The sequence below is a fragment of the Erythrolamprus reginae genome, chromosome 2 (assembly GCF_031021105.1).
Source record: "Erythrolamprus reginae isolate rEryReg1 chromosome 2, rEryReg1.hap1, whole genome shotgun sequence".
NCBI classification, from domain to species: Eukaryota; Metazoa; Chordata; class Lepidosauria; order Squamata; family Dipsadidae; genus Erythrolamprus; species Erythrolamprus reginae.
This window is the reverse complement of record NC_091951.1, coordinates 25,817,432-25,840,175: the sequence shown is the minus strand read 5'-3', so window position 1 is coordinate 25,840,175 and position 22,744 is coordinate 25,817,432. Positions and strand designations below refer to the sequence as shown.

At 42.7% G+C, this 22,744-nt stretch overlaps 1 protein-coding gene across 1 annotated transcript in view; it reads right to left on the bottom strand.

Annotated features, from left to right (window-relative positions):
- Positions 1 to 1,303: 1,303 nt before the first annotated feature.
- The window catches only part of LOC139160051 (zinc finger protein 84-like), a 64,571-nt gene continuing 43,130 nt past the window's right edge, over positions 1,304 to 22,744 (bottom strand). The window contains exons 5-6 of the mRNA XM_070737577.1: positions 13,233 to 13,243; positions 1,304 to 3,081 (exon numbers count right to left, since the gene is read on the bottom strand). Coding sequence (XP_070593678.1) covers positions 1,767 to 3,081; positions 13,233 to 13,243 — 1,326 coding nt within the window. The 3' untranslated portion in view covers positions 1,304 to 1,766. The remainder of the gene's footprint in view (positions 3,082 to 13,232; positions 13,244 to 22,744) is intronic.

The window sequence follows — 22,744 nt, the reverse complement described above, 5'->3', positions numbered from 1 at the left end:
ATATAAGGACCTATTAAATGATCAAATGAAACTAAAATCTAGGACTAAATTACAAGAAGAAGGGATAATAATCGATTGGTGGCATTACGCACAGATTCGATCTAGATACCAGAAAGATAGTATGCTCTATATTTTTAATAAGAATAAAAACCTATTAAGTAATTTAATAACCATCAATCAAACTAAAACAATAGGGAAAATTTATAAATACTTGATTGCCCATAAACATATAGATTTAACATTAAAGGATAACATGATAAGTTGGTGTAAAAATATTGGAAAAGAAATAGATATAGATACATGGGAGAAAGTCTGGATTGGGAATTGGAAAATGACAAAATCAGTGTCCTTAAAAGAAAACCAAATTAAAATGTTTTATAGATGGGTGGGGGCAATTCTAATCTCTGGGGGGGAGTGGGTTCCAGAGGGCCGGGGCTGCCACAGAAAAGGCTCTTCCTCTGGGTCCCGCCAAGCGACATTGTTTGGTTGACGGGACCCGGAGAAGATCCGCTATGTACATGTCTACAAAACCAACATCCAAAAAAAGGTGAGGGGGGGAATGGGAAAACATTTTTCGCTAAATTTATTTTTTAAAGGAAGTATTTTTATTTTATTTATTTGTCAAAACATGTACGTGATAAGTTATAAGCATAAACAAAAGCAAAATAGTTATAGGTAAATTTGGACAGTAGGACGGAGGGTATGCACGATGGTACGCGTATGCATGCCCCTTACACACCTCTAAGAAAAGGGGTGAGGTTGACTATATACAGACTAAGGTTAAAGTTTTTGGCGTTGGGGAAGAAACCACACAGTCAAGTAGTGCATTCTAGGCACTGATTTATTGTTTGAGCCGTTTACATTGAGTTTGAATATATTGTGTGTTTGTTGTTGTGGTTGAAACTGAAGTATACATTGACAGGTAGAACATTGTGGCAGACAATTTTATGAACTACATTTAAAAGTCAATCTTGACAAGATTTTAAGAAAGACTATTGAACTTAAAGCGGAAATATACCTTTGGGTAATTTACCAGATACTTTTGATAAGGATGAAACATCGGAGATGGGCAGCATACAAATCTAATAAATTACTACTACTACTACTACTACTACTACTACTACTACTACTACTACTATTATTACTACTATTATATTATTATTATTATAATTATTATTATAATTATTATTATAATTATTATTATTATTATTGATATATATGTTACGGCAGCTAGGATTGTATATGCTCAGAACTGGAAATTGAATAAATACCAACTGAAAGGGAAGTTTTGAGAAAAACCATGGACTGTGCAGAGATGAATAGACTGACTTGAAATTTAAAGATAAACAAGATTCTGATTATTATAAGATTTGGGGGAAGTTTTATGATTGAATAGAAAATTAAGAGATATGTATATTTTAATTAGCTAATATTGTAAAAACTGAAAAAAGAGAATTGAATTTAAAATATTGGAAACCAGATGGCGAGGATAAGAAATGGCGGGAGCACTAACGATTCAACACAAATTGTAGTTATTGTTTTTTGGTTTAAATATTAAATGTTTAAATATTAAATATTTCACCAGGCTAGAATTCTGACTAAAACTTTTCCCACAATCAAGACATTCAAAGGGTTTCTCTCCTGTGTGAGTCCTCTTGTGTTTCACCAGGGTTGAATTAAGACTAAAACTTTCTCCACAGTCAGGACATTCAAAGGGTTTCTCTCCTGTGTGAGTCCTCTGGTGTTGCACCAGGTCGGAATTCTGACTAAAACATTTCCCAGTCAGGACATTCAAAGGGTTTCTCTCCTGTGTGAGTCCTCTTGTGTTTCACCAGGTTGGAACTCTGACTAAAACCTTTCCCACAGACAGGACATTCGAAGGGTTTCTCTCCTGTGTGAGTCCTCTGGTGTACAACCAGGTAGGAATTAAGACTAAAACTTTTCCCACAGTCAGGACATTCAAAGGGTTTCTCTCCTGTGTGAGTCCTCTTGTGTTTCAGCCGGCTAGAACTCAGACTAAAACCTTTCCCACAGACAGGACATTCAAAGGGTTTCTCTCCTGTGTGAGTCCTCTGGTGTTGCACCAGGCTGGAATTACGACTAAAACTTTTCCCACAGTCAGGACATTCAAAGGGTTTTTCTCCTGTGTGAGTCCTCTTGTGTATCAGCAGGTCGGAATTCTGACCGTAACAATTCCCACAATCAGGACATTCAAAGGGTTTCTCTCCTGTGTGAGTCCTCTTGTGTTTCAGCAGGCTGGAACTATTACTAAAACATTTCCCACAGACAGGACATTCAAAGGGTTTCTCTCCTGTGTGACTCCTCTGGTGTTCCACCACGTGGGAACTCTGACTAAAACTTGCTCCACAGTCAGGACATTCAAAGGGTTTCTCTCCTGTGTGAGTCTTCTGGTGTTTTACCAGGTTGGCACTCTGACTAAAGCTTTTCCCACAGTCAAGACATTCAAAGGGTTTCTCTCCTGTGTGAATCCTCTTGTGATTTACCAGGTTGGAACGGTCACTAAAACCTTTCCCACAGTCAGGACATTCAAAGGGTTTCTCTCCTGTGTGAGTCCTCTGGTGTTTCAACAGGCTGGAATTACGACTAAAGCTTTTCCCACAGTCAGGACATTCAAAGGGTTTTTCTCCTGTGTGAGACCTTTTGTGTTGTACCAAGCTGGAATGATCACTAAAATTTTTCCCACAGTCAGGACATTCAAACGGTTTCTCTCCTGTGTGAGTCCTCTTGTGTATCAGCAGGTGGGAATTCTGACCGTAACAATTCCCACAATCAGAACATTCAAAGGGTTTCTCTCCTGTGTGAGTCCTCTGGTGTTTCACCAGGCTGCAACTACGACTAAAACTTTTCCCACAGACAAGACATTCAAAGGGTTTCTCTCCTGTGTGAGTCCTCTGGTGTTCAAGCAAGTATGAATTATGACTAAAACTTTTCCCACAGTCAGGACATTCAAAGGGTTTCTCTCCTGTGTGAGTCCTCTGGTGTACAACCAGGTAGGAATTAAGACTAAAACTTTTCCCACAGTCAGGACATTCAAAGGGTTTCTCTCCTGTGTGAGTCCTCCTGTGTTTCAGCAGGCTGGAACTCAGACTAAAACTTTTCCCACAGACAGGACATTCAAAGGGTTTCTCTCCTGTGTGAGTCCTCTGGTGTTGCACCAGGCTGGAATTACGACTAAAACCTTTCCCACAGTCAGGACATTCAAAGGGTTTTTCTCCTGTGTGAGTCCTCTTGTGTATCAGCAGGTCAGAATTCTGACCATAACAATTCCCACAATCAGGACATTCAAAGGGTTTCTCTCCTGTGTGAGTCCTCTTGTGTTTCAGCAGGCTGGAACTATGACTAAAAGTTTTCCCACAGACAGGACATTCAAAGGGTTTCTCCCCTGTGTGAGTCCTCTGGTGTGTCACCAGCCTGGAATTATGACTAAAACGTTTCCCACAGTTAGGACATTCAAAGGGTTTCTCTCCTCTGTGAGTCCTCTGGTGTCTCACCAGTTTGTAACTCTGACTAAAATCTTTCCCGCAGTCAGAACATTGAAAGAATTTCTCTCCTTTGTGAATACTCTGATGTTTCATGACTGAAATTGTGGCAGAATATGTTACAGCACATTCAAATGTTTTCTCTTCTTTGCGAGCATTGCTTGCTTCACCAGACAGGAATTTTCTCTTTGAAACCTTTCTCACAGACCTGACCTAAAAATTTCTAATGAAACATTTACACAATTTGCACTGTCATATGTTTTCTCCCTCATGTGTGTCTTCTGGTGTACCAACATGTTCCCACGCTCACTAAAGGACTTATCACATTGGGAGCACTTTTGTGGCTTCCCTCTTGTGTGGTTGCTTCCATGAATCACAAGGCAGTTTTTGCTACATTGAGATAGTGTGTATGGCTTTTCTCCTGTCTAGCTCCTCGTTTCATAAACAGCTCTGATTTGAAATCTCTTCTTTTTGGACAATAGGCAAATTTATGTCACTTTTCCACAGCTAAGGCCACCAGAAATATGGACAATGCCTTGTTTAGTGGTGCTTTCATTCAAGCCGTTTTATTCCTCACAGGGAGAGGGCTGCGTTCCTGTCTGCTCTATGTGACTTTACTATTGGCCTTTTCCTCCCCACTGACTTCCAGATATTTCCCTTTTTTGATGATTGAAAAATAATCTCCTTTGGCTTTTCATGTAACCTTCAGTTCTTCATAATGCTTATTTGAGCTTGAAATCTTTCTTGATTTTCTCTCTTGTCTAACAGCTGCTGGAGGAGCAGGAGGAGAATTGTATGGTTTTCTGAAAGAAATGGAAATATTTTGACTTTTCGCTTGATCTTCTTCCCTTTTCAATGTTGGTTCTTATTTACAATTGTCCAGAGTGCTCTTATTGCCATCCTCTTTGTCTGCAAGTGTTAAAAAAATTCCCCAGACCATGAGAATAAAAGCTAAAAGACCACATGATATATATATCATATAAACATTTATTAAACATAACATATATCAACACATAACATATATCAACACATAACATAAAGACACCAATATGATACCACTGTATCATATCAGGACCAATTGAAGACACTCAAAAGGTGTACTTAAAAAGGTAAAGTACCTAACTTCAAGAACCATCTTTTATAGGAGTTTCATGTCTAATTTACACCCCCTTCCTCCTGTCCATATATGGGGTTGTCTTGCATCCAATTTCATCATAGTTCCTTGGAACTCTCTAGATTAATCCATCAAGACTTTATGAATGTTTATTGGCATAAACAATAGGATTTCTTCATCTTGTTACAGGATGTAAACATGTTTTTGTACATTCTTGCTTTTCTGGCAAGAACTACTGTCCAAAAGGTCGGAAGTTTAGTACTCTAATAAGAGTGTTTTGTATCCATCTAGGCCTTAGATGCCTAGATTCTATAGATTCTTTAGATTATTTTCTCAGCAAGATACAAAGAAAAGTAGGACTTTGTTTATAAAGTTGTTAGAGATGATGTGAAAAATAATAATAATTAATAATAACAATTTATTAGACTTGTATGCCACCCCTCTCCGAAGACTCGGAGCGACTCACAACAAATAAAACAGAATTACAAATCTAATATGAAAAACAATAATAAAAAGCCCATTATAAAACAGTGATACAATCCAAACAAACCAAACATGAAATGGAACAGCTAGGAAACCAAGACTTACGAAGAGAGACTGCAGGAACTGGGCATGGATAGCCTAGAGAAAAGGAGGACCAGAGCGGACATGATAGCAGTCTACAGGTATAAGAGGGGTTGCCACAGAGAGGAGGGGTTCACTTTATTCTCCAGAGATTCAACCTGGAAATAAGGAAAAACCTCCTGACGGTCAGAACGATCAACCAGTAGAATAACCTACCAGTGGACGTTGTGAACTCCAATACTCTGGACATTTTAAAGAGGAAATTGGACTGCCATTTGGCTAGGATACTATAGGGTTTCACATAAAGAGCTGATTAGTGAAGATTGGACTTAATCCCAGGATAGTTCAGTAGATTTGCAGCTGGCTGAAGCGTAGACATCAGAGAGTTGTTGTCAATGGCGAGTATTCTAAGCAGAGACAGGTTACAAGCGGTGTGCCACAAGGGTCTGTTCTGGGTCCTATTCTTTTTAATATGTTTGTGAGTGACATAGGGGAAGGTTTGGTAGGGAAGGTTTGCCAATTTGCCGATGACTCTAAAGTGTGCAACAGGGTTGATATTCCTAGAGGCGTCTATGATATGGCAAATGATTTAGCTTTACTAGACAAATGGTCAAACCAATGGAAACTGCAATTTAATGTTTCCAAATGTAAAATAATGCACTTGGGGAAAAGGAATCCTCAATCTGAGTATTGTATTGGCAGTTCTGTGTTAGCAAAAACTTCAGAAGAGAAGGATTTAGGGGTAGTGATTTCTGACAGTCTCAAAATGGGTGAACAGTGCGGTCAGGCAGTAGGAAAAGCAAGTAGAATGCTTGGCTGCATAGCTAGAGGTATAACAAGCAGGAAGGGGGAGATTGTGATTCCACTATATAGAGCACTAGTGAGACCACATTTGGAATACTGTGTTCAGTTCTGGAGAACTCATCTACAAAAAGACATTGACAAAATTGAACGGGTCCAAAGATGAGCTACAAGAATGGTGGAAGGTCTTAAGCATAAAACGTATCAGGAAAGACTTAATGAACTCAATCTGTATAGTCTGGAAGACAGAAGGAAAAGGGGGGACATGATAGAAACATTTAAATATGTTAACAGGTTAAATAAGGTCCAGGAGGGAAGTGTTTTTAATACGAAAGTCAACACAATAACAAGGGGACACAATCTGAGGTTAGTTAGGGGAAAGATCAAAAGCAACATGAGAAAATATTATTTTACTGAAAGAGTAGTAGATCCTTGGAACAAACTTCCAGCAGACGTGGTTGGTAAATCCACAGTAACTGAATTTAAACATGCCTGGGATAAACATATATCCATCCTAAAATAAAATACAGGAAATATTTATTTATTTATTTATTTATTAGATTTGTATGCCGCCCCTCTCCGTAGATAAATAGTATAAGGGCAGACTAGATGGACCATGAGGTCTTTTTCTGCTGTCAATCTTCTATGTTTCTATGACACCAAACTGGCAGGAATAGCCAACACTGCAGAAGATGGGTGCAAAATGGGGCTACCTTTGAAGAGTGTTTGCAAACTTCAACTTGCCCAAAATGCAGCCGTGCGAGCAGTCTGGGCTTTCCAAGAAAGGCCCACATCTCACTATCACTCCGCGGACTGCACTGGCTACCAATCTGTTTCCGGACACAATTCAAAGTGTTAGTTATGACCAATAAAACCCTGCATGGCATAGGACTAGACTATCTCCGAGACCGCCTTCTGCCGCACAAATCCCAGCAACCGTTGAGGTTCCATGGAGTTGATCTCCTTAGGGTCCTGTCGACAAAACAATGTTGGCTGGCGGGACCTAGGGGAAGAGCCTTCTCTGTGGGGGCCCTGGCACTCTGGAATCAGCTCTCTCTGGAGATTCGCACTGCCCCCATCCTCCTCACCTTCTGTTGTGGTTCAGCCTGGGACCCCTCCGGGAATGGCTGATTTGCTGTCGGCTTCCAGCTCAGAGGGAGAGGCTGAGGACCAGGAGGTGCAGACTGACGAGGAAGCGGAATCCCAGGCTGAAGAAGAAGGACAGCCAGAGTTCCACCAGGGGGAGCTCTCCCCAGCAAGCAGCCTGGATTCCCTGGGGGAAGATGCTCATGACATCATAGATATGCGACAAAGGAGAGCTAATCAGAGACGAACTCAATTGGCTAGGTATTTCCAGCATTAGAGGTCACAGCTGGGTTTGGGTGTGGTGCTTGGGAAAGGATAAAAGGCGGCCCCACCCTTCCTGGCTTGTGGAGTTTTATCTTGGAGATTCGTGAGACCTGTCTGTGAACTTTGGTGGCTACAATCCTGGTTTGTGCCTTGGACTATTGAAACCTTGGGGGGGGGGTGCCAGCAAGAAGCTTGTGAAATTGACTGGACATCAGGACCCTGTTGTAACGTATTGTAACCTGTCTGCTGTGAAGACAGGTTTTCCTTTGTGCTTATTTTTTCCTGCTATAAAATACTTTTGGATTTTACCAGAGTGTCTGGCTGTTTTTTCAGTGGGTGTGGAGGTCTGGGAAAACCCAGACAGAACACCTTCCAGAAGAACTCATCTCTGCCGCCAGGCCTGGGGTTCCTTAGATCTTCCCCCCTGACCAATGAATACCTTAGTTTGATTGTCGAATGAATGATATTGATGATTCTTCTTTTTTAATTAGAATTTTAAATACTGTTTTATAATGTATTAATTGGATTGCTATTATTGATTCTTGTTTTCTGTACATGTTGTGACCCGTCCCGAGTCCTCAGAGATGTGCGCTATCTAATAAAATGAAATTCAATGTTGAAAAATGTAAGGTTCTACATTTAGGCAAGAAATTTTTTTTTGCACAGGTACAGTATACGTGGTATATTGCTCAACAGTAGTAACTCTGAGAGGGATCCTGGAGTCCTAGAGGACAACCAATTAAATATGTGCCAGCAATGTACAGCAGCTGTCAAAAAAGCCAACACAGTTCTAGGCTGCATAAACAGAAAGATACAATCAAGATCACGTGAAGTGTTAATATCATTTTATAAGGCCTTAATAAGGTCACACTGCAACCAATCCTGAATACTGCATTAAGTTTGGTCACCAAGATGCAAAAAGGATTCTGAGACTCTAGAAAAAGTACACAGAAGAGCAACAACGATGATTAGGAGGGCGTTTGCCCAGGTTCGCCTGGTGCACCAGTTGCGGCCCTATTTGGACAGGGAGTCATTGCTCACAGTCACTCATGCCCTTATCACCTCGAGGTTCGATTACTGAAACGCTCTCTACATGGGGCTACCTTTGAAAAGTGTTCGGAAACTTCAGATCGTGCAGAACGCAGCCGCGAGAGCCATCGTGGGGCTTCCCAGATTCGCCCACGTTTCTACAACACTCCGTGGCCTGCATTGGCTGCCGATCAGTTTCCGGTCACAATTCAAAGTGTTGGTCATGACCTTTAAAGCCCTACATGGCATTGGACCAGAATACCTCCGGAACCGCCTACTACCGCACGAATCCCAGCGGCCAATAAGGTCCCACAGAGTCGGCCTTCTCCGGGTCCCGTCGACTAAACAATGTTGTCTGGCGGGCCCCAGGGGAAGAGCCTTCTCTGTGGCGGCCCCGGCCCTCTGGAATCAACTCCCCCCGGAGATTAGAACTGCTCCCACCCTCCTTGTCTTCCGTAAACTACTTAAGACCCATCTATACCGCCAGGCATGGGGGATTTGAGACACCTTTCCCCCAGGCTTATTATAATTTATGTTTGGTATGTATGTGCTGTTTGGTTTTTAATTGATAGGGTTTTTTAGTTTTTTCTTAATATTAGATTTGTGCCTGTACAATATTGTTTTATCGCTTGTTGTGAGCCGCCCCGAGTCTTCGGAGAGGGGCGGCATACAATTCTAATAAATTATTATTATTATTATTATTATTATTATTATTATTATTATTATTATTATGGGACTGGAGTCTAAAACATATGAAGAACAGTTGCAGGGACTGGGCATGGCTAGTTAAATGAAAAGAAGAACCAGGGGAGACATGATAACAGTGTTCCAGTATCTCAGGAGTTGCCACAAAGAAGGAGTCAACCTATTCTCCAAAGCACCTGAGGGAAGAACAAGAAGCAATGGGAGGAAAATAAACAAGGAGAGAAGTAACTTAGAACTAAGGAGAAATTTCCTGACAGTCAGAATGGTTGAATAGTGGAACAGCTTGCCTCCAGAAGTTGTGAATGCCCCAACATTGGAAGTTTTTAAGCAGATGTTGGATAATCATCTGTCTGAAGTAGTGTAGGGTTCCCTGCTTAAGCAGGGGGGTTGGACTAGAAGACCTCCAAGGTCTCTTCCAACTCTGTGTTATTATTAAGATCCTGAATAAGATAACCAAGCAACAGATCTGCAAACATGTAGAACCAAGCAAACTTAGAACCAGAAGCCAACATGGGTTTGTTGAAAAAAGATCATGTCAAACAAAACTTATTTCCTTCTTAGAAAGTGTCTAAATTAGTAGACTAGCAAAATGCTATGGACACAGCATCCTGGCATTTCAGAAAGGCATTTGATAAATACATAAGTGCACTGATGTGCCTTTCGTCCCCTGTCCAATTGTCTTTCCTTTCCATTTTATCATATATATTCTTCCCTTCCCACCTACTTCTCTTCCTCTTCACTTCCTATCTTTTATATATCACTTAATGTCCATTACCTTTCATATGTATTGTATATTGGACAAAGAATAAATAAATAAAAAATAAATAAATAAAAAATACGACTTGGTAAATGAAGAAAATGTGGTATGGATATGATCACCATCCAATGGATTTGTAACTGGCTGACAAACCATATTCAACCATTAGTCAATGGAACTACAATTATATGGAGCCTCTATGTTATTCTCAGTATTCTTCAATATTTTCATAACCAATTTCAGTAAATGACTAGAATGGGAACTCAGCTCATTTGGAATTATATTCCACCCAACTCCCAGAGGACAATTTGGAGACAACACTAAACTGGCAGGAATAACCAACACCCCAAAAGACAAACTCAAGATACAGAAGAATCTTGATAGATTTGAACACTGGGCCGTAGAGAAAATAAAAGAGGTTGTACACTTAGTCACAAAAAAGCAAATGGCAATGTACAGAATAGGTACATCCTGACTCAATAGCAATAACTGTGAGATGGATCTTGAAGTCCTACTATAGTGAGCAATCAACTTTTGAAAAGCCAACAGTGTGATGCAGTGGCCACAAAAGCTAATGCAATCCTAGGCTGCCTTAACACAGGGCTAGAATGAAGATCATGTGAAGTGTTAGTATCAATTTATAATGCTTTGGTAAGATCACACTTGGATTATTGCAACTAGTTTTGATTGCCACATTTTTTAAAAAGGTGTTGAGACTTTATAAAGAGTGCAGAGAAGAGCAGTAGGGGGCTTGAGGCTAAAACATATAAAGAAATGTTGCAGGAATTGAGTATGTCTAGTCTAGTCTAGTAAAAGGAAGGATTAAGGGTGACATGATAGCAGTATTCCAATAGTTGAAGGGCCAAGAACGGGGTCAACTTATTTTGCAATTCACCAGAAGGCAAGACAAGAAGCAATGGGTGGAAACTAATCCGGGAGAGAAGTAGCCCAGAACTAAGGAGAATTTTTCTTGATGCTGAGAACAATTAATCGATTGTCTGAAATGGTATTGTGTCTCCTGCAGGGCGTCGGAATATAAGACCCGCAAGGCTTAAATTTCAGCAGGAGGGGAACCTGCAGCAGCAGCAGCTGACATGCTTCATCCGAGTTGCTTCTCTGCTCCCAGGCTGTAAAAACAAACAGCCTGACTTGCTCCCGAACTTTCCTCCCACCTGCCCTCAACTCACCTTCCAGCTGCTGTTTCAATCCTCGGGAGAGCACAAAAGCCGCTCTACAGGCCCTCTTTCTCCCATGAGTCTTCCGGAAGAGGAAGCTCTGCGTTTTTTCTCTCCTCGGATCTTTTCTAGCAATTCAGTACTCGATGCTTTTAACTCCTCACCTTTTTGGCACTGATGCTGCCTTTCTGACTGCCATCTCCTGACAGCAGGAATAAAAACACTCTTGCCCCGTCTCTATCTAAGGCGTTTGCAAGATGTTCTCACTGTATAAATTCTATCAAATCGTTTTGCACTTCTAGCAACTGACCTTTGCAAGTGACCAGAAAATTTCCTTTCTTTTATTCTCTCTCTCTTCCTCCCTCCCTTTGTTTCTCCCTCCCTCCTTCTCTCTCTTCCTTCATCTTTCTTTCTCTCTCTTTCACTCTCTCTCCCTCCTACCTTCCCCCTCTCTTTCTATTTATCTTTGTCTCTTTGTCTCTTTTTCTTTCTCCCTTCCTCTCTATTTCTCTCCCCTCGCTCTTTCTTTCTCTTCCCCTCTTTTTTCTCTCACCCTCTCTATTTCTCTTTCTTTCTCTCTCCCTCCTTCCCTCCTTCTCACTCATTCTTCCTCACTCTTCTCCCCTCCCTCGTCATTCTCCATAAGGGCCTTCCCCCCACCATGAACCCAGCCCCCTCCGGCTCCTGGAAGAGAGACGCAAAGGCAGCCTGGTCCGGCCTCCCCCCTCCTCTACACACACTTTTCCCCCTTCAGACGAGGCCCTTCAGCGGGAGGCTCCTTCCTCTCAGACGCTCCCGGCTCCCTCCCACCTGCTCCTTCAGCAAAATGGGGGCTCCGAGGGCAGGGGGCAAACGGGGGGGGGCGAGGGGAGGACCCCGCCTCAGGATGCCCCCAAGCGCACTCAGGGAGGCTCCGCCAGTTCCGAGGTGAGGGAAAGCAACACTGTGCTTCCCCCTCGGCGGATCCTGAGGTGCCCGGACAGACTGCGTCCTTGGGCTGGCCGCTGCCTCCAGAAGCACCGAGGCAACAGAAGCTTTGCCAATGACACCGCCTCCCCTCAGCAAGTGCGCGCCTCACCGTCCCCGCCGCGGCGCCCCTTTACCTCAGTGGGCCCTCTCGCTCTTTCTTCCTCCCCGCAGAGACCTCCTGCCAAGCTGGGTTAGGGACGGGGAGGGCGAGGCATCAGCGGAAAGCCCAGAATCCCCTCCCGCAAGCCTCTTCTCAACAGGGCTTGTTGGGAGGAAAAACAGCAGGGCATTTTTGAAAGGGACAAATTATTATAAAGTGTGACTGTCCCGCTCGTCTGGTCACTTTAGCCAAGTGAAATAGTGAAAAGTGATGCTTCTTAGCTTACCAAATTTAGTATGTTCTGAGCCTTGAATTTATCTTACTTTTTTAAAAAAAGATTTTTATTTATTAGAAACATAGAAACATAGAAGTCTGACGGCAGAAAAAGACCTCATGGTCCATCTAGTCTGCCCTTATACTATTTTCTGTACTTTATCTTAGGATGGATATATGTTTATACCAGGCATGTTTAAATTCAGTTACTGTGGATTTATCTACCACGTCTGCTGGAAGTTTGTTCCAAGGATCTACTACTCTTTCAGTAAAATAATATTTTCTCATGTTGCTTTTGATCTTTCCCCCAACTAACTTCAGATTGTGTCCCCTTGTTCTTGTGTTCACTTTCCTATTAAAAACACTTCCCTCCTGGCCCTTATTTAACCCTTTAATATATTTAAATGTTTCGATCATGTCCCCCCTTTTCCTTCTGTCCTCCAGACTATACAGATTGAGTTCATTAAGTCTTTCCTGATACATTTTATGCTTAAGACCTTCCACCATTCTTTTTTTTTTTTTTTTTTTTTTAAAAAATTTTTTTTAAATTGTTTTATTATTAAAATGAAAACATTTACATCATATAATACAACATAAGATACAATTCGGAACATAAAACAAACAGTACAGAAAAAAAAGAAAAAAGAAAAACAAAAGAAAAACCTATAGACGAAACGAGTAAAAGTGTCGGCGAATTAACAGGGGAGTTGTATTGAGAACGAAAATTGGGTCAAATTGTATATGCTCATTACCATGTTTCGAGGATTGTATCAGAAAGGTTCAATGCCAGAGTTGAAATAAACACATTGCGGAGAAGTTAACAGATATTAATAAATCTACATATCTAAATATATACAGTGATCCCCCGTTTATTGCGTCCCCAACCATTGCGAACAGGGTACTTCGCTATTTTTCAACCCGGAAGTCAAAAATACCATCTACGCATGCGTGCCGGGCACGCATGCGTAGATGGCAGCGGCTTCCCTGGGTCTTCCCCCTCTTGCTGGCGTCAGCGAGGAGTTTCCCCACCGCCCACGCAAACTCCTCGCTGCCGCTCGCCCGCCCTTCGCCTGCCCACGCCGTTCGCTCCCCCCTCTTGCTGTCGGGAGGGCGAGAAGCCCTCCCCAGCACCCGCTCGCCCGCCCTTCGCCCTGGCGGAGAAATTCCAGCCCCCACCTGGTCCCGCCCGATCCTCCTCCCTGAGGCAGCTCGCCCTCCCATGGCCGCTTCCTCCACCCTCTATTGCAAGCCTCTCTCCTCCCATATTCTGCCCCCCTCCCAGCTTCCAAGCCGCATTCGCCTTCCTCCGCCACCACCAGCATCCAGCTCCCGGCCAAGCAGCCAGGAAAGCCGAGCCGGGCGTGGCTGGGAACATCGGCGCGGGAGGCAGGAGACGGCCGCCGTCACCGCCATACGCGGCTCGGCTTCCCTGGCTGCTGCTCCGGTCGCCCGATCCGTCTCCTGCCTCCCGTGCCGATGTTCCCTGCCAAGCCTGGCTCGGATTCCCTGGCTGCTTGGTCGGGGGGGGGGGGGGGGGCTCGGCCGAAAGGAGCTGGAGACGCAGAGCTGAACACACCCCTTCATCCCCAAAGGCCGGCCTTTTTGTCTGGGAGGGAAGATGACGTGCCGGTGGCACAGGGGCGAGGGGCGGGAGGCAAATCGCTGCGTCTCCAGCCCCTTTTGGCCGACCCCCCCCCCCTCCGGCCAAGCAGCCAGGGAAGCCGAACTGGGCTTGGCGGGGAACATCGGCACGGGAGGCAGCTTCTGCCGGACATGGGCAATGGGCGGGACAGAGAAGCGGGGAGAATCAGGAGGCTCCTTTGGCAGCTGGGGGCTGCCTGGCCTTGTTGTTTTGGCTGCAGCGGGTGCCAGGCAGCCTCCAGCCGCCAAAGGAACCTCCTGATTCTTCCCGCTTCTCTGTCCCGCCCATTGCCCGTGTCCGGCAGAAGCTGCTGCCTTATTGCTCTTTGCCGGCGGGATGCAAAGTGCTGGGGTGGGAGGGTGTCCTGACAGCCCCCCCACCCATATGCTTCGCCTCCCGCCGGGCAAGAGCGCTCGGGTGGCAACTTCTTCTAGATACGGGCGATGTCCACGCTCTCTCTCGGCGCTTTCGAGCCGAGTCCGTGAGCGAGTTCGCTCCCAGACTCGGCTCGAAGGCGGCGAGAGACAGCGCCAGGAACGGGCCTGTCCACGCTCTCTCTCGCCGCTTTCGAGCCGAGTCCGTGAGCGAGTTCGCTCCCGGACTCGGCTCGAAGGCGGCGAGAGACAGCGCCAGGAACGGGCCTGTCCACGCTCTCTCTCGCCGCTTTCGAGCCGAGTCCGTGAGCGAGTTCGCTCCCGGACTCGGCTCGAAGGCGGCGAGAGACAGCGCCAGGAACGGGCCTGTCAACGCTCTCTCTCGCCGCTTTCGAGCCGAGTCCGTGAGCGAGTTCGCTCCCGGACTCGGCTCGAAGGCGGCGAGAGAGAGCGCCAGGAACGGGCATGTCAACGCTCTCTCTCGCCGCTTTCGAGCCGAGTCCGTGAGCTAGTTCGCTCCCGGACTCGGCTCGAAGGCGGCGAGAGACAGCGCCAGGAACGGGCCTGTCAACGCTCTCTCTCGCCGCTTTCGAGCCGAGTCCGTGAGCGAGTTCGCTCCCGGAATCGGCTCGAAGGCGGCGAGAGACAGCGCCAGGAACGGGCCTGTCAACGCTCTCTCTCGCCGCTTTCGAGCCGAGTCCGTGAGCGAGTTCGCTCCCGGACTCGGCTCGAAGGCGGCGAGAGACAGCGCCAGGAACGGGCCTGTCAACGCTCTCTCTCGCCGCTTTCGAGCCGAGTCCGTGAGCGAGTTCGCTCCCGGACTCGGCTCGAAGGCGGCGAGAGAGAGCGCCAGGAACGGGCCTGTCAACGCTCTCTCTCGCCGCTTTCGAGCCGAGTCCGTGAGCGAGTTCGCTCCCGGACTCGGCTCGAAGGCGGCGAGAGAGAGCGCCAGGAACGGGCCTGTCAACGCTCTCTCTCGCCGCTTTCGAGCCGAGTCCGTGAGCGAGTTCGCTCCCGGACTCGGCTCGAAGGCGGCGAGAGACAGCGCCAGGAACGGGCCTGTCAACGCTCTCTCTCGGCGCTTTCGAGCCGAGTCCGTGAGCGAGTTCGCTCCCGGAATCGGCTCGAAGGCGGCGAGAGACAGCGCCAGGAACGGGCCTGTCAACGCTCTCTCTCGGCGCTTTCGAGCCGAGTCCGTGAGCGAGTTCGCTCCCGGAATCGGCTCGAAAGCGCCGAGAGACAGCGCCCCCCGGACCCCCAACCCGGGTTTGGGGGGCTGCTAGGAAGCCCTCCATGCCGGCGGCAAACAGCCGCGCCGCCCCCAATCTTCGGCTCCTCGCTAGCGCTGTGGGAGTAAAAACACCATCTGCACATGCGCAGACGGTGTTTTTACTTCCGCATCGCTACTTCGCGAAAACCCGCTCGTTGCGGGGGCTCCTGGAACGGAACCCTCGCAACGAGCGGGGGATCACTGTATAACGTCTCGTGTTATTTTATGAGATAATAAAATGGTTTATACCAGATTTGTAACAGTTTGAAGTGGGGTCAAAAATCACAATCTTATAGCCTATTGTTCTCGCTTTTGCTTCCTAGCCAGATATAAAAGGGGTCCCAACACTCGTTGAACGTAGCCGAGGATTCCTTTCTAACTTGTGAAGTCAATTTTGACATTTCTGCACAGTATAATATTTTTTTAATTATTACTTCATTTGGGGGAACTTCTTCGTTCTTCCACCACTGCGCATATGCAAGTCTAGCTGCGGTTACTAAGTGGATGATTAGGTGTACTTGGGATTTCGTTAGATTTTGTCTGATTATGCCCAATAAAAAGCAATCAGGAGTTTTGTCGAGTGTTAAATTTAACATTTCATCGATCCAAATTCCGATCTTATTCCAAAATAAATTTGCTTTGGTACATTGCCACCATAGGTGGAAGTAGGTGCCCAATTCTCGTTGGCATTTCCAGCAATTTGGAGAGAGTTTGTTGTTTGATTTAGTTAACTTGATTGGGGTAATATGCCATCGGTAATACATTTTGATCAAATTTTCTTTATAGGAAGTGGCGATAGTCAGTTTGTAATTCCTAGTCCAGAGTGTTTGCCACTCCTCCTCTTTAATTTCGTTTTTGAGGTCCAGGTTCCATTTCTTAACGTTAATTTTTATATTAAAGTTGTCCAATTCATTGTAAGTTAAGTAAGAATAGAAATTTTTAATTAGCTTTTCTTGAGGGCCTATACATAGCTTGTCTAGAAGGGCATTTTTCCTTATCCCAGATAATTTTTTGTCTTTGTTATATTTAGATTGGATCTGGAGGTATTCCCACCATTCCACTTTTTGACCCAAATTTTCTAGTTCTAGCCTTGTTTTAATTGTTCCATTTGAGTTTAGAATGTCATTATATCTTATTATATTGTTTCTTTTGTTTAAATTTGGATGTACGTAGGCTTCTAACGGGGCGTACCACATGGGGGTTCCTTTATATAATTTAATTTTAATTTTTTCCAAGTGTTGATTAGTGATTTCCTTATCAAATGGTTAGAGAAATATTTATGGGTTGTCGGTTTTTCGTCCCAGAGATAATAATGCCACCCTAAATGGAGATCGTGGCCTTCTAAGCTAAGAAGTCTGGTATTAGTTAGACTCATCCACTCTCTTGTCCATGCCAGGGAAGCGGCAATATAGTAATCCTTCCAGATTGGAAGAGCCAGTCCTCCCTCTTCTTTCTTACCTTGTAAATATTTCAGTCGAATTCGGGGGCGTTTGTTTTGCCAAATGAAATTGTTAGTTAATTTAGTCAGATTGTTAAAAAAATCCTGTTTTAGTTGTATGGGGATTGTTTGAAATAAAAACAGAATTTTAGGTAATATATTCAGTTTAATGGCTGCAATCCTCCCAAGTAGGGAAAGTTGTAAGTTCCTCCATTTTGACAGGTCTGCTTGTGTTTGGTCTATTAGAGTATCATAATTGTTTGATTTTAAGCTAGACACTCTGTTTGTCAAATTGATGCCGAGGTATTTAATTTTTGTAGTTATTTGAATGTCCAATTTAGCTGATAGTATATCTTTCTGTGATTGTCGCATATTTTTGGTTAGAATTTGGGTTTTGGTTTTATTTATTTTGAGGCCTGCCACTGTACCATAATCTTCCAGGACTTCTAATAATTTGGGACCTGAGTCTAAAGGATCTTCTAAAATGAATACCAGGTCGTCTGCGAAAGCTTGGAGTTTATAGGTTTCTTTCTTGCAATTTAATCCCCTTATATCTTCCTTGTCTCTAATAATTCTCGTTAGTACTTCAAGGGTTAAGATAAATAATAAAGGGGAGAGTGGGCATCCTTGTCTTGTACCCTTGTAAAGAGAGATTTTTGTCGATGTGTCCCCATTGAGAATAATATAGGCTGATTGGACAGAGTAGATAGCTTTTATTGCATTTATAAATTTGGAGCCAAATTCCATATATTCTAGTTGTTTAATCATGAATTTCCAGGACACATTGTCGAAAGCCTTCTGGGCGTCAAGAAAAATTAGCGCCACTTGTTTTTCGTTATGAACTTCATAATACTCCAGTGTATCTAGTACAATTCTGATGTTATTTTTAAGCTGTCTCCCGGGAAGAAAACCATTTTGGTCCGAATGTATAAAATAGTTTAGGAATCCTTTGATTCTATTCGCTAGGATAGAGGTGAAGATTTTATAATCGGCGTTTAAAAGAGAGATCGGGCGGTAATTAGATATATCTGTATGGTCTGTATCTTTTTTTGGGATTAACGCTAGGTTTGCTTCTGTCCATGAAGTAGGGATTTTACCTCTGTCTAAGGCCTCATTCAGTGTTTCTAACAGGGCCTTTTCCATTTCTATAGGCAGATCTTTATATAATTCTATTGGAAGCCCATCCGGCCCTGGTGCTTTATTATTTTTTTGATTTTTAATTACTTCTTTTAATTCCATGTCGGTGATCGGTTTATTTATTATGTTGACCATTTCTTGTGGAACTTTAGGTAATTTGGCCTGTTCTAAAATTTCTTGCATTTTTAACTCTTGAGTGTTATTTTGTGTACTATCAGTATACTCGTAAAGTTTACTGTAGAAATCGCCAGCAATCTTTTTCTTCCTTTCCAGATCGTGACATAGTTCCCCATTTTTGTTTTTAAGACAATTTATTAGTTTCTTTTCTTTTTGCTTTCTGAGTTTATTGGCTAACCATTTGCTAGGTTTATTAGCATTTTCAAAATTATATTGGTTGGTTCTTTGAATTTGTTGTGCCAAATTTTGTTGATCTATTAGATTTAGTTGATGTTTAATTTGTAGCATGTTTTGTTTAATTTCTTTTTTCTGGGGAAATTTCTGGAGTTCTTCTTCTAAGGCCCTATAATCTTCCTCTAATTTAGCCGATTTCTGCTTTTTTAGCTTAAATTCTTTGGCCATATATGAAATCGCTATCCCTCTGATAACAGCTTTGGCTGTGTCCCACACATTTTGGAGATTTGTATGATCCTTGGGGTTTTCTTGGAAAAAATAGTTCATTTCAGTTTGGAGTTTTACCTTAAACTCTTCCTGAGTTAATATGGATTTTTGAAGAGACCATCTGCAACACTGTTTAAATCCTTTCCAAATTACTTTGAGTGCATTGTGGTCTGAGATGTAACTGGAATCGATCTCTGTCGAATAAATTTTGGTATTAATTTCTGTTGTTACCCAAACCATATCTAATCTTGACCAAGATTGGTGCCTATCGGAATAGAAGGTATATTTTTTAAGATTAGGGTTTCTATCTCTCCAACTATCTTTCAATTTTAGTTCTTTAATTAATTCAAAGAAAGCTTTCGGTAATGTTCTTTTCTTTTGTTTGGTCATCTTGTCATTTTTATAATCCAGTTCGGGGTTAATTATACCATTAAAGTCTCCTACTAGACAGATATTGTCTGTGGAGTGCTCTTTAATTATATTTAATAGTCTTTTATAAAATCTTTCTTGGCCTTCATTCGGAGCGTAGATATTAATTAGTGTTATTGTATCTCGTTCTATATTTAATTCTAAGATTAAAATTCTGCCCTCCCTATCTTTATATTTCAATTTAGCTTGGATGTTCGAATTGATGTAGCATATTACACCCCTTTTTTTCTCTGCGGCCAAAGATGTAAACAACTTCCCAAGTTTATTTCTTTGAAGTAGATGTTCAAATTTATGTTTAATGTGGACTTCTTGCATTGCAATGATGTCGAAATTCAATTTAGCAATTTTGTTTAAAATTTGATTCCTTTTTTTGGGGGCGTTGAGTCCATTTATATTAATTGTATATAACTCGATTCCCTTGTTTGGTTTTTCCTGAGCCAGGTTTAGGTTATCTATACTTAGGTCTTGTTGCCCTAGTACTTCTTGTTTCCTTTGGATATCCTGTATAGCCATTATTATCTGAGGTTAAAGTATCAGTGGCCTGATTTCCCTCCAAACTAAGTAGGGTCTGCTCTGTGGATGGTGGACTGGTTGGTTGGGGGTTCCTTGTTTCTTTCCTCTCTTGTATATCGGAAGACCGTTCAGTGGGGAAATTTTTATCGTAAAATTCTTCTGCCTTTTCGACCGAATCGATTTTTAGCTTTCTGTCTTGCCAGGTCACTAGCATGCCCTCAGGGACCAGCCATCTAAAGTTTACATTGTGCCTGGTCAGTTTGGCTGACAAAAAGGTGTAGGGTCTACGTAGATCTCTGACGTGTTTTGGAACTTGTTTAAGGATTACCAATTGTCTCCCCTTGAATTCTATGGGGTCATCCCTCGCTCTATGCAGTATTTCGTCCCTAACCGATTTTTTAACAAATTTGATATGTACTTCTTTGGGGAGATTATGGCGTCTAGCGTAATTGGTATTTATACGATAAACTTCATCTATTTCGTTGAGCATTGTATCCTTTTCAATGCCCAGAGCTTTTGAAAGAATATCGGCCATAGTGTCTGGTAGGTCTTCACTTTTCTCCTCCCTGAGATTTTGAAATCTAAGATATTGATTCGCTTTCTCGCTCTCTAATTGTATCACTGTATTTTCAAGTTCTCTGTTGGCAAGGACTAGTTTATCTGTCAGGTCTTCCAATTGTTTGTGGTCCTGATCAATTTTGTCTTCTAGATCTTGAATCCTTTTATCTTGTTTAATCATTTGTTGTTCGAAAGCCTCGTGCCTTTTGTCCATATTTTGCATCCTCTCTTTTAGCTCTGCTGTGTCATTTCTAACCTCACCAAGTTCTTTTTTAATATCTTGGTGGTTCTTAAGCATTAGCTCCTGCATTTGGAGAAGGGTGGCTTGAAGATCTTTATATGAGCTAGATCTTTCTCTGGGTAGCATATCTTCCAGAGATCTCTGAGTAGAGGGACTCGGTATGGCTGAAGTTGATTGGTTGGTTGGTTTCCTCCCAGAACCCACTCTGGACAAATTTGAAAGGCTTGTCATTTTTCCGATGGACCACCAACTAGCCCACTTGTATAATTGTCTTATGGTCCGATCCAGAGTTTAATTTAAATAGTATATACTGCTGGACTTTTAGTTGTGATAGAAGCGAGAGGGCAGTTCCAGACAAATCTATCGAAAGGCCCTAGTACAAATAGCAATGGAAAATTATAACCAGTTAAAGGGGGTAGAAGGAGAGAAAATTAGTAAGAAAGTAATAAGATAGGTTAATTTCAGTTGTTTTATATGAATATGGATTATAAGAGTGGTTCTTCTTTCTAGTGAAAGAGAAAAAGGAAGGAAAGAAGAGGCAAAGGGACAGGATCAAGCCAGTTTTATATTAATTACTTATATATATTGTATAGATTATTAAGAGAATAAGGCCTAAACTTGGTTGAAGTTAGTTCCTGAGGAAAAAAAAAAATTATCTATTCCTAAATACCCAAAGAAAATCACTAGCTAGAATAATACATATAAACTTAATCAGAGTAATACAATGCGTAAATCTTATCTAATATTCCTTTTGTTAAACTATAATACCTTTGTATTTAATATATATATATATCCAAAAAAGAGAATCACTTAAGGGGTTAGTATTATAATCAAATAGTCTATGAGGGAATCAATGGGTGAATGGTCTCCTAACAAATTATTCTATAGATGGGGAGCTTAACTTCAGTTAATATATACAGTAATAGTTATATGGTACACTAGATAATTAGTTAGATGATTAATTCATTGAAATAAATACAATAAGTTCAATAAATTTTAAATATCAGTTAATATATACAATGATTATGTAGATGATACGCTTGATAGTAGTTAGTATCCTATTAAAGTACATATAGTAAATGTTAAGGGCAGAAAATTTTTTAAAGTAAGTACAGTGAATTTTTAATTAATCAGTATGATGAGTGTAAATTTAATATAAATTGTAAAATTATAAGTTATAAGTTATGAGTTATAGAACGGTTATTGGACAATATAAATACCTTGTGTTAGTTATCAAATATAGTCAGGTGGAAAGCAAACTTTGATGTTAAAAAAATATATATATTTGCTATATCAATAATTAGAATATCAGATCATTCTACGTTCTCCAGATCTAGGTCGTAGAGTTGGTGATTATGTGCTGAGTTGGTTAGGAAAATAAATAGTCTGCTGAGTGTAATCGATGTTGATTTGTCCGCTCCAAGGATCTTCTGTCTCAAGTGCTTGGTATATTCCACCCCTGAAGCTTCTCAAGATCTGCCCAGATTGTTAGGGGGGTTAGCAAACAACTCCTTCCTCGCTGTCAGTTTTCCCAGCGTGAGAAATGAAGACGGACTGTGGCTCAGCAACAGAAGAAGAAATCGAAAGGAAAAACAGGAACCAGGAAGCAGCTGAGTCACGCTGAGTCACGCTGTTCACGCTGATGAAACGGAACCTCAAGATGAGTTTCAGAAGTCAGGGAAGACAAAACGGGAACATATCTAAGACGGTAGAAAACCCTCTGGGTCGTCAGATCTTCTTATTGTATTATATAAACTTCGCGTGATGTTAAAGAGTAGAATAGATGCCAGAAGCTATAAAGACCCAGAACGCTTGGTCGCCGCCAGCCGGAAAGAGGAAGATGACGGTTCCTCCTTCTCTCTTCTCTGGTCGGAGCTAGTATCTTTTCAAGCTCAGAAGACGCAGCCCAGAAGAGTGGGAGAAGAAAATCTCCAGTTGAAACACTCTAATACGATCTCAGACTGGTATGTTATGGTTCAACTCCGCCGTCTCCTTCGCCTCCGCTAGTCACCGTGTAGTCTTGACCAGCTGGGAGCTCTCTAGGCCGCCATGTCGCTCCTAGCTTACAGGTACTCCGTCGTAAGGGGATAGATCGCTTCGTCGATCAGGCTGCCGCCTCAAAATCGGACTAGCGTCACCCCCAATCCGTCAGACCCCTAATCGCAGGGTCTGTGGCCCTCGGGGACC